The sequence below is a fragment of the Echinops telfairi genome, unplaced genomic scaffold (genome assembly GCF_000313985.2).
Source record: "Echinops telfairi isolate 266 unplaced genomic scaffold, ASM31398v2 ScPeMD7_62;HRSCAF=233, whole genome shotgun sequence".
Lineage (NCBI taxonomy): Eukaryota > Metazoa > Chordata > Mammalia > Afrosoricida > Tenrecidae > Echinops > Echinops telfairi.
In genome coordinates, this window is record NW_022103960.1 from 69,951 (window position 1) to 82,521 (window position 12,571).

The 12,571-nt window shown below is 37.4% G+C and overlaps 1 protein-coding gene across 1 annotated transcript in view; it reads right to left on the minus strand.

The window, feature by feature from the left end:
- The window catches only part of LOC123521792 (zinc finger protein 699-like), a 31,686-nt gene that overhangs the window by 4,712 nt on the left and 14,403 nt on the right, over positions 1–12,571 (minus strand). The window contains exons 5-7 of the mRNA XM_045291157.1: positions 3,243–3,369; positions 1,760–1,820; positions 5–1,314 (exon numbers count right to left, since the gene is read on the minus strand). Of these exons, the coding sequence (XP_045147092.1) occupies positions 5–1,314; positions 1,760–1,820; positions 3,243–3,369 (1,498 nt within the window). The remainder of the gene's footprint in view (positions 1–4; positions 1,315–1,759; positions 1,821–3,242; positions 3,370–12,571) is intronic.

Sequence of the window (12,571 nt, forward strand, 5' to 3'; positions counted from 1 at the left end):
GAACAACTAAAGGCTTTCCCACATTCCTTACATTCATAGGGTCTCTCTCCACTATGGGTCCTTATATGTGTAGTGAGGGCTGAGGAATGAATAAAGCCTTTTCCACATTGTTTACATTCATAAGGTCTCTCTCCACTATGAGTCCTTACATGTATAGTGAGAGCTGAAGAATCACTAAAGGCTTTCCCACATTCTTTACATTCATAAGGTCTCTCTCCACTGTGTGTTCTTATATGTGTGGCTAACTGTGAGGCCTGACAAAATGTTTTCCCACATTGCTTACATTCATAAGGCCTAACTCCACTGTGAGTTCTTATGTGTGTAGTAAGGACTGAGGAATCACTAAAGGCTTTCCCACATTCTTTACATTTATAAGGCTTTTCTCCACTGTGAGTTCTTATATGTTTAGTGAGGTGTGAGGAACACCGAAAAGCTTTCCCACATTCTTTACATTCATAAGGTCTCTCTCCACTGTGAATCCTTAAGTGCTGAATGAGATGTGAGGAACACCTAAAGGCTTTCCCACATACCTTACAGTCATAAGGTCTCACGCCACTGTGAGTTCTTACATGTTTAGTGAGGGATGAGACCTGACTAAAGGCTTTCCCACATTCCTTACATTCATATGGCCTCTGCCCATTGTGAATTCTTATATGTGTAGTGAGGTGTGCTGATTGACTAAAGGCTTTACCACATTCCTTACATTGATAAGGTCTTTCTCCACTGTGAATTCTTAAATGTTGAGTGAGAGACGAAGCCTCACTAAAGGCTTTTCCACATTCTTTACATACATGTTTATTTCTTTTATGCATTTTTTTACTTAAAATGAGGGATGAAGGGCAATTATAGATTTTAAGACATTCTTTACATTCATGCTTATGATTGCTCACATGTGTCCAAAAGGATGAGACATTACAGAAATCTTTTCTACATTCTGTGCATTCATAGAGTTTCTTACCAGTGAGTGTTGTTACAGGATTCTTAAGAGTTGAGATACAAACCAAACCCTTTCCACATACCTTACATGTATGGAGGTTTGTTCCAGGAAGAGTTCTCTTAGGAGTGGTTAATTGAGAGGAACAATCACTGTATTCTCCACATTCCTTACACTGACATATATTACATTTAGTATGAGATGTGTTATGATGGTCATATGATGAATGATCCACGAAGGTGTTTCCATACTCAAAGCATTCAAAAGGATTTTCTTCAAAAAGACTTCTTTTTAGAACAGTAAGATCTGGAATCCAGCCGAATGTTTTCCCACATTGACTGCCTTCATTACTTTCAAAGAGGTTCTCTTCTGCATGACTTCTATTTAAAATAGATAACATGTTATTGGAATTATATTTGTTCCCATTTCATAACCAACCACGGTGTACGTGCATGACTTTTGTCCTAACTGGTCTCATATTTTATAGATTAAATCATCTAGCAGAAATACTACCATTACAGTCACTAGTTTTTTAAAAAAATGAGGTATTCTAATAATTTCACTCAAGAGAAGTATGTTTTGTTACATGGTAAGAGTCGCATTTATGAAAATGTATTACTGTGAATATCCTCTGAATACATAATTTTACAGCTATGTTTAAAACTACATGACTTTAACTTAATTATGAGGGGCCTTCAAAAATCTGTGGAAAAAATATATGAAAAGAAGTGCAATTTCTCCACGTAATTTTAAAGCACCTTGTATATGTATATTTTAATGTCAGAACACCTTAGATCAGTCTTCTCTTGTATAAATGACACTCACCTGAAATGTCTCCTCTCATTTTTATGCTGATCATTATTGTCATGTGATTCACAGGTTTCTCCTAACATGAAAGACCAGGTGTTATTCGTCATGAACTGCACCATTATATGTTCACTGGATAACATTTCTCCATCATTAAGATTATGGGAGACTGACCCAATAATTCAAGTTGAGATTCACAATATGAAACAAAAATGAAAAGAATTGTTAGGGGGAAAGGCTGGTATGAACAAACATACTTTCATCATTGTTTTACTTCACTGTTTCTGTACTCTGGCAATGATTAAAAAGTAACTTCTCAGTAAATGCTCCCACGAGGACTGGGAGTAACAGTGACATGATGTTGTGGTTGTTAGGTGCTGGTAAGTCACTTCTAATTCATAGTAATCCTATGTACTACAGTGGGAAACAATGCCTAGTCCTAGGTCATCCTTATAATAGTTGCTATTGATTACAGTGATATAAATAGGTGTAAATAGGAGAGCTAAGCAGAAAGATACCGGATATAATATACCTGTACAATTAAAAAGGCGGAGAAAAGGTCTCCATGACCACTAAAGTCACAAAAGTAAGCTCAGGTGTCTGTGAAGTCACGTACTCACTGCCATTTAGTCAATTCTGACGTATAGTGACCGTATAGGACAGATTGGTTTCTGAGACTGTAACTCTATGGGAGTAGAAAGTCTCGTCTTTCTCCTGTAGAAATGCTGATGTTTCCGAACTGCTGATCTTGTGGTTAACAGCCTACTGCACAACCACTATGCGTTAGCAGCCTAATGCATAACCACAATATGTTCTTAAATCAAGAGAGAATTTAGTTGACCATTTCAAATGTAAGTTCCTCCATGTAAGTAAGGATGGTTCTTCCAAAAAGTCTTGTTTTCCTGGTGCTTCCTAGCATAATGGCATTTGAGTGAGTTTATCTACACTGACCTCATATCTATCTGTTCTTTTCCTTGGAAAACAAACAAGTATCACTAGCAGGTTCCTCATAGAGAAATGTATATCATGAGAGAAGAAAGTACAGAGCAATGATCATTCCCTTGACATTGTGCAAATACTTCACCCTCAGAGAACTCTGAAGAGAGACGGGTTGAGTTTATTTGTACCAAAATAATGTGAAACCTGTAATGAACACTGTAAAACACTCTATAAGGTCCCAAACCACAAATCTCTCAGTGCTCAAAAGTGACCCTTGAAGCCAATACTTACACGTTAAACATTTTAAAGGCTTCAGGGTCATTAATATTATATGAAAAAGAGAAACCCACTTTAATACAGAGCATTATGTTCATGGAAAACCCAAGCTATGTGAACGCCATATACCAAAGGATTTAGCCTATTTAACAATTTATCACCGCTCCTTAGAGGCACAAATGCTGGAGCAAAGTTGATGAGTAAAATATTGTTCATTAAAGAGATAACTCAATAGCACATGATAAAAACAACAAAATAAAGAATAGATAAAAGAGGATGTTCTTACCTATTGAGGCCAGGTTTTGAAAGGTTTCCATAATCACATCTCTGTAGAGTCTCCTCTGAGCCCGATCCAGCAAAGCCCATTCTTCTTGGCTAAAGACCACAGCCACATCCTCAACGACCACTGAGTCCTAAAACATCCCACACATTCTGGATCAGCAAGGTACCATGTACTCCAATGTGTATAAGGAAGAAAGGATGAGGCCTACATTCCTGGAGAACTGAGAATTTATGGGGATCTGACAGAAAGAGCTGTGTGCTACTGAGGGTATAGCCATCAGCCTTGTCTCCTCTTCACTAACAGCATACACTTCCTCACTGATTGATCCTGTCTCACACACTTCTAGCACACCGAATAGCTCCATAGTTTAACTGCAACTTCTCTCTTTATGGTCTAGACCAGCGCTCTCAACCTTCCTATTGCTGTGACCCTTTAAAACAGTTCCTCATGTTGCGGTAACCCCCAACCATAACATTATATTCATTGCTACATCAACTGTCATTTTGCTAATGTTATGAATTGTAATGTAAATATCTGATATGCAGGATGTATTTTCATTGTTACAATTTGAACATAATTAAAGCATAGTGATGAATCACAAAAACAATAATCATATATTGTGAAATATTTATTTCTAATGAAATTTTGTCTTGAAGCATGGTATAGCATAAGTAGCAGTCTTAATATAACAACAGTAAACTACATTGCTACAATTCGCCACAGTATGCATAAGAGGACAACATCAGTGTGAAGGTTGAGATAGCGTCTTTCTCATCAGATCAGAAATTCTTGGGGCAGTCTTTGCAAGAGCACAATGAAGATCATCTTCCACAACTAGTCTACTTCTGTATTTAGACTTGATAACCAACAAGCTGGAAAACCCTGTTTCACAAAGATATGTTGTTGCAAATGGAAGAAGGCACAGCACAGTCTCAGACAGAACAGGATATGACTGCAAACACTTGATCTAGAATTTTTTAACAGGCATCATAGAGAAAACAGTTCTCGCTGCATCACTGTTAATAAGTTCAATGAACTCCTCTTGTGCTGTCTCAGGAACATCTTCAACTTTGACAGTGAATGGGCTTCTGGCAGGTGCAAATGAATGGGTGTCACGTAGCTTTGGAAGAGTATGATGAAATTTCGTCTGCAAGCATGTGCAAGTGTTCTTTCACAGATATTATCATCGTAATGCTTTTGTCTGGTTCAATGTCATGTTCCTCAAAGAAAGCAGGTAAGGCAGGCAAATGTAAATTTTATTTTCATCCAATAATTTTTTGCCAAAGCTGAAGTTTCATTTGGAATGATCAGATCTTTTGAGACAAATCAAGGCCTGCTGCATTTGGTTCTTGCAGTGATAAAGTTAACTCATTCAAGATGGCAAATTTGCCAAGTAAGCTATTTTCTGCAGTTCACTTTTATCACTGAAAAGTGCTTTAAACTAGGGTCTTGCTTTCCAATTTAAAAACATTTTCAGTTCATCATGAAGCTCAAAACACGTTTTAAAACTTTTCTTCTCAACAACCATCTCACTTCAGTGTGAAATAGCAGAGCATTATTTGGCACATCAAATTCATTGCACACTTGCGAAAACAGTCGATTGTTTAAAGTGCTTGCCTTTACAAAATTGACAGAACTTATGAGGCTTTTCATTACTTCTTATAACTCTTGTGACAGCATCTTCATTGCTAACATTTGCCGATGAATCATATAGTGAGTTCTGATGACTTTTGGTGACTCATTCAGTGCCCAACGTTGAAATCCAGATCGACGTCCTAGCATAGCTAGAGCACCATTTGTGCAAACACCACAAACTTTTTCACAAGAGATTTTATGCTCTTTCAGAAATGAACTGTGTCAAATACATCACTTGCGGTAGTTGTCATTCCAAGAAGTTTGCAAAAAATAAACTCACCTTTAAAGTCACCATCATTAATATACCTCACGTCAAACAGTTAACTGTGAACAGTTTGCAGCGTCTGTAGATTCATCAAGCTGGATGCTAAATATTGGAAGTGGAGCAGATTTCATATCCTGGATTACCTGATCAAGAATATCAGCAGACATATCTATTCTGCGGACAGTGTTGTTAGATAAGGAAATTGCACTCAATTTTGTAACACATTTGTCTCCAACCATAACTCGAACAATATCTTTGGCTGCTGGAAAAAGTAAATCCTTAGCAACAGTGTGAGTTTTCATAGCTCTGGCGATTCTGAGTGCCACCAAATAGGAAGCTTCAACGGTTGCTACATTTTGTTTGTGGTACTTGTTACCAGTGTCAAGTCTGGCTTTCTTGAGTCCATCAGCTTTCCTTCTAAAATAGTTGGTATTGCCCACAAAGCTCGGATGCTTGCTATCAAAATGGAGTTTTAGTTTGTCTGGTTTCATAAATTCGGCTGATAGAACTTCATAACAAATAACACATTGCAGTTTCTCAAATTATTGAGGTCAAACCATACTGCAGAAAAACCTAAGTATATATGTTTTTCTTAACGTTCTTCTCTACACGATTCATTGTCATGGGATGGCTTGCTAATGAAAATAATATAATAACAATAGCTTTAATAATACAAAAGATGGTACATGGCATAGTTCAGTCAATACAGTTCATTACAGTTTCCTATGAGTTACCATTCTGTTGTTTCTTACATACCTGTTACTATCACAAGGGGGTAGTATTCACATCTACCATAGCTGAATATAAAAAAGACCGATCACCATGTACATTAAGTTCCCATGGTAAAAATATCTATTTTTTGCAGTAGTCGATAATTTTACAGTACATGATTTTACATTTAACCAGTAATTATCATTCACAAAGTGTCATTTTACCTCCAATATTGCTGCTTTTAAAAGAGTAGCTGCTTTCAACAAAGCAGCTGCTTTTGCGCAGTGGCTACTCTCTACACAGTACCTGTTCTCTACACATGTGTAACTGGTCTGCATAAGTACATTATGGTGCAAACCCTGTCACATACACTGTATTTATATAGGGTTTATGTGATGGGGTTGGCATGATGATGTCATCAAGCCGGATCCTCGGATGTGGGCGTATCTGCATGTGGGCGGACCCGCTTGGAGACTGACAGAGGAGCGGTGTCTCAGTTCCTAAGACCATCGGAAATATGTGTTTTCCAATAATTTTAAGCGACCCCTGTGAAAGGGTTGTTCAACCCCAAAGGGGTCGTGACCCACAGATTGAAAACCGCTGGTCTAGATTATAAGTTTCCAAACGTATATAGCCTATCACCTTCTTTCCAGAAAAAAAAAATTTACCCAGTGTCCTCTTGACAAAACATTTGTGCTTTACTCCATATTACAAGATAAAGTATAGGTCATTCCCACAAGGTACATTCCACTTTGGGAAACACATCACTGTGAGAAACACTGGTCTAGATCAATTAGAAAACAGCAGAAATTAGAGAAATGTTTCAGTTCACATCACTACTTCCGTGTGAAAAATCTGTAAGACCCACCAAGTACTGACTGAACAAAATATAAAGCATAGGGTGAAGGTAGGATGAGATATTAACTTAGTGGTTCTCAACCTTCCTAATGACGCAACCCTTTCATACAGTTCCTCATGGTTGGTAACCCCCCAACCAAAAAACTATTTCCGTTACTACTTCATAACTGTAATTTTGAAGGACCCCTGTGAAGGGTCCTTTAACCCCCAAAAGGGCTGTGACCCACAGGTCGAGAACCACTGCATTAACTGGAAATAATATTGCAGAATGTCAGTTTCTTCTGTTACTGCTCTTAGGCATGAAGAAGAACAAAGAGACTAGACAAAGTGGCACCCCAAGGACCCTAGCTGGTCATATTTTCTTGAACTTTTGGAGTTCAGAGGGTGACATCTGCTTGGGGGAAAAAATGCCTTGCAACATTATGTGATTTTACATTTCATTATTTTGCCTGGTTTTCAAAACCTCAAGTTATTCTGTATTCTTTCTGTCCCTTTCATAGATATGATTTTAAGAGTTTTAAAAAAGCAAAAAGCATGTTTTAAAGTTTGTTTGTTTTTTAAGGCAGGCACAAAAGTTTAAAAAAAATTAGGTGAGAGATAGCAAACAGGAAAATCCAGATCTCTCCACAATTCTCAAATTTTGAAGACTTGCAACTGTACACCAATGATTAGAGATGGCTTTTTTCAACAAAAATAAATTCACAAATATTCAGCAAAGCACAGTATAATGTTGTAAGATGACAAAGAGCATTATCTCTGCAGAAATAAGAACAGCATGACCTTATATTTCATGACCAAGAATAGGTTACAGTTATTATTTTATAGAAATTGTACACACATTAAAAGTAATCTATAGCTGTTATACATATAAACTATTGAAATGACAAATGTTTTGTTGCATGTCATTTTTAGCATAAATTTTAATTTTGTAAATAAGTTAAAGTATAGTTTCCCTGTTAATAGCCCGGGAAGCTTAGGAAACAGATTTACCCACCAGCTAACTCGAGGTTCCATTCCAAAATTCTCTCACATATTCAGCCCTTAGAGGCTTCACAACCATAACTACCTGAATGTAACCAATGGAATTCCATGATCTGTAAGTGTGACCTCTGTGAAATAACACCCACTTCATGCAGTAAGGAGAGAAAAGGCTTTTAAAACTGCAGGGTGGGTGCGAAAACAGACTAGCTTTAGAATAAGAAGATTCCTCCTGTGAGGAAAGTGTTGAAGTGAGTTGTCTGTGCCATCACTGATCAATCATGGTGTGACGGTGTCACAACAAACTGAGCTACAGCCAAGTCTCCTCCGATGCAGTGGGCAGGTTACATATTCCAAAGTTAGCAAGGACCCTATCGTTCATATTAAAATATTTAAAACTCCACTGCCATTGAGTTGATTTTAGCACACAGCAACCCTATAGTCTGAGACTATAAATCTTTACAGCCTCATCTTTCTACCAAGGAGCAGCTAGTAGGTTTGACCTGCCAACCTTGAACTTATAGTCAAATGTTTATCGCACAGTGCCACCAAGGCTCCTTATAGTAAAATACAGCAATGATAAAATGATGTGTACATGAGCAAATAAGTTTGTGAAAGGTTTTGCAAAGCCCTTTCAACATACTAGCTCATGCATCTCACATGACTCTCTTAAGCAGATATTATTTCAAACAACTGACAATTGAATAAAGTTAAATGTTCAATGTTGCCCACAAGGAATGTTGCTGAACAAGGTCAAGATCTTTGAAGCCTAATTTCCTGACCACTACATATTTTGTTCATGTGCACAGCTTTATTATTATGCTAGCTGGGTTTCTTTAATACTAAGGATGATCTGGAGTCCTGCTGGATACTAGAAAATTGAGGCAAAGGACACATCTTACTCAACTCACACAAGTTGGTGATTCTTCAGCTGGCAAAATCCTGTGCCTTCAGACAAAACTTCTTCCCTTCCGAAAGGTAATTGGCTACCTTCATTTGTTAAAATCAATTTAGGTAATAGTGGCATAGAACAGATAAGGCAGTTAAGAAAACAGAAATATCTAAGTGAACATGGATTCAAGTTCTTTGACTGTGGACAGTAATTTTTAACATACAAGAGGGCTTTAAAAAGTTCATGGGAAAATGGAATGAATAGATAATGGAAAGAAATTTTTCCATGAATTTTTTTTTTTAAGTTCTAGAAAAATACAATATAGTAAAGGGATAAGCAGTAGACCCTATGGAGAAGAATATAACTATTTGTAGGGTTTCTGACACTATAAATCTTTTCTGGAGCAGATAGCCTCTTTCACTCATGGAGTGGGTGGTGGGTTTAAACCACTGATCCTGTAGTGAACTGCACTACACCACGGGGGCTCTTAGTAATTATCCTGTGTGTTGGAAATCCTTACCTCTATGACACTAATGAAGCAAGGATTAGAAGCTGTTATGTCAATAAGGAGGATAGAATCTACGGGATTAGGTTGTATTTTTAGTCAATCTCTTTTGAGATATAAAAGAGATTAATAAACAAGTGAGCAGAAATCAGAGAGCTTTCTCATAAAAAAAAAAAAAAAAAAAAGCTCAATCAAGTATGGAGCACATCCTTTGAACCTGGGGTTTCTGCGCTGAGAAACTCCAAGACCCAGGAGATTGATGGCAAAGACTTTTCTGAAGAACTGGTAGAGTAAAAGCCTTCCCCTGTATGCATTACCACAAATTCAGATTTCTAGCCTTCTAAACGCTAACAGAATAAATGCTTGTTTGTTTGTCCAAGCTATACACTTGTGGTATTTCTTCTTTTAGCAGCACTTGAAAATCAAAATACCTGCAAAACTCAATAAAAAATTCAAGAAATGAATGTATAAAAAGAATTATTCAGGACCAAGTGGGATTTATTCTAGGAATGCAATTCTGGATTGACACTAGAAAATTAATTGGAGTAATCCATCTTGTCAAGAGGTTAAACAAGAATTATCATACACATTTATCCACAGATGCAGAGCACTTGACAAACCAACAAGAGTTCAGAATAGAAGTTCTAACAAAAAGGAAAAGAAAGAAATGCCCTTGACTAAAAACAGCCACAAAAATCATATCTAAAATCATAATTACCAGCAAGAAAGTAGATGCTGATCTGCTACGAGCAAGATGCAGACAAGGGTGTTCCCACTCACCAATCCTATCCAACATTGTACAACAAATCCTGTTGTTGTTAGGTGCCACTTGGTTGATTCTGACTAATAGTGACTCTATGAACAACAGAAATAAATACTGTTTGGTCCTGTGCCGTCTTCACAGTTGCTGTTATGTTTGAGCCCATTGTTGAAGTGTCTATGTCAATCTATCTTGTCTAGGGGCTTTCTTCTTTGCACTGACCTTTTATGTACCCAATCATGATAGTTTTTCCAGGGACTGGTCTCTCCTAAGAACATATCCACAGAATAAGAGAAGATGTCTACCATCTTCACTTCTCAGGGCATTCTGGCTGTCCTTCTTCTAAGACAGATTGCTTTGTTCTTCTGGAAGTCCATACTACTTTCAATGTTCTTTGCCAACACTAAAATTCAAACACATCATTCTTTTTGTCCTTCTTATTCAATGTCCAACTTTCATGTATATATGAGGTGACTGAAAATACCATGTCAGGTACATGCTAGACCTCAAAGTGACACTTTCTCTTCAGCATTTTCAAGAGATCTTGTGCAGAAGACTTGTCCAGTGTAACACATTTGATTTCTTGACTGCTGCTTCCATGAGCATTGATTGTGAGTGGATTCAAGTAAAATAAAATCTTCGACAACTTTAATCTTTTCCCTCTTTATCATACTGTTTACGTGTACAGTTCTGAGGATTCTGGTTATCTTGACAATGAGCTCTAATGCATACTAAAGGCTACAGTCCTTGATCTTCACTAGCAAGTGCTTTATGTTCTCCTCATAGTCAGCACATCAACCCTGACTCTAAAGTTACAATAATCAACAATGGATTGGCAAAAAACGTACAAACATATAAACAGATCAATGGAGATGAGAGAGAGCACAGAAATAGACAAATATAAATATAACTATCTGATCTTTGAATAAGCACACACAAAAAATGGGTAGCCTTTTCAATGGTACTTTAATAGCAATACATCCAATAGCATAAAATAGCAAATCAGGATAGAGATCTTATACCTTTTATAAACATTAACTCACATTAATGTCAGTTAACTAAACAGATAACTAAAACAGATGGTGTACCATCAACTGAGATGTGGAAGCCTATAAGGAGAGCACGTTTTTGAAGAGGATGCAAAGATGACTGACAGGATGTTCACAGCAAAATGACAGTAGCATATCAAAGAGGAAATACATATTAAAGTGGCATGTATATTCTTACAAGAGAACACCACTGAGCTATGAAAGTGAATTAACACCCAATGGGAGAATTTTCTTAATGTGAATTTAAACTAAAGGAATCAAAATTGAAAGTACATAAAGTATTATTCCATTTGTTTAAAATATAAAAGCTCCTACCAAAAAGAAAATACACTCATTTAGAGATGCATATAGTGGATAAAATAGAACCAGAACACTCCTGAGAAGTGAGGTTGGTGAAATTATTAGGAGGACCAGTCCCTGAAGAAGGACACCAGGATTGGTAGAGGGTCAGCAAGAAAGTTGTAGATACTCATCAAGATGGAATAGCACAGTGGCCGCAGCAATGATTGTGAGGACAATGCAGGGTAGGGCACTGTCTCACTCTGTTGTGCACAAGAATATTATGAGCCATAAACAACTCCATGGCACCTAACAACATACAGATAAAACCAAAACCATAAGGAAAAGAAGGAAATATCATAAATGCTGAGATACAGATTGCAACAAAAGGGCAAAATGAACACTGTAACAGAGAATCAACTCATCAAGGAGCATGCCAGGATTGACACATCTCTATGATGTGGATGTTCGTTTTGTATATAATTCCATTATAATTTGTATATAATTCCATTATACATCTATTATAAAATTTTCTGCATCTTTGTAAAAAAAAAAAACACTTCTCAAATTTAGAAACTGAAAGGCACATGTACAATCTGAAAAAGGGTATATATAAAACATATAACTAAAAAAACACTTAATGCATATTCCACTTTTTCTCAGTAAAAACATAAAAATAATACTTATTATTCCATTCCTATCCACCACTATCCTAAAAGTTGTACCCAGGACATGCCCACCCCCCAAAAAAAATTTTTTGAACAGGAGAAAACAGGTAAAGAAACAAGATTGTTCACACACACCCCACCCCCACCCCCGAACAATTTACTTCAGAGGACAGCACTGAAGTTACAGCTCAGGGAAAGGGACATGTCTGATCAAAACACACGGGGCAAATGAAAGGGGAGGAATAGAGGATGGAGCACATCCTGGATCACCAAGCCTTGAGGACTATATATATCCCTGCTCAGAGTAGCCAATGCAGGGAGCACCATAGGGCAGGCCCCACTAGGAGACATGACATCCCTCACTGACCCATAGGCCTACAGGGGACAACCCTGAGAAACAGTATGGGAACTGTGCCCAATCTGACCCCACCACACCGAGGCAAAACACTAAAGGCATGTGAGAACAGCAAAGGGGCAGAGTAAGAAAATCCCGAGGGAGTACCAAAAATAGACTTTGGGGCCAGGTCATAGCAACCCATCAGACTCAACCGGAAAACACTCCTAGAGATCAACAAACAGAGCTATTTACAGGCTTTTCTGTTTTGGTCAGTGGTTTTTTGGTTGTCGTTATTTTGTTTTCGTTTGTCACTTTGTCTTGCTCTGTCTTATTTTTGTGTGCATATTATTATCTCTGCAGGTCTATCTAGATAATATAGGCTGGATAAATAATCT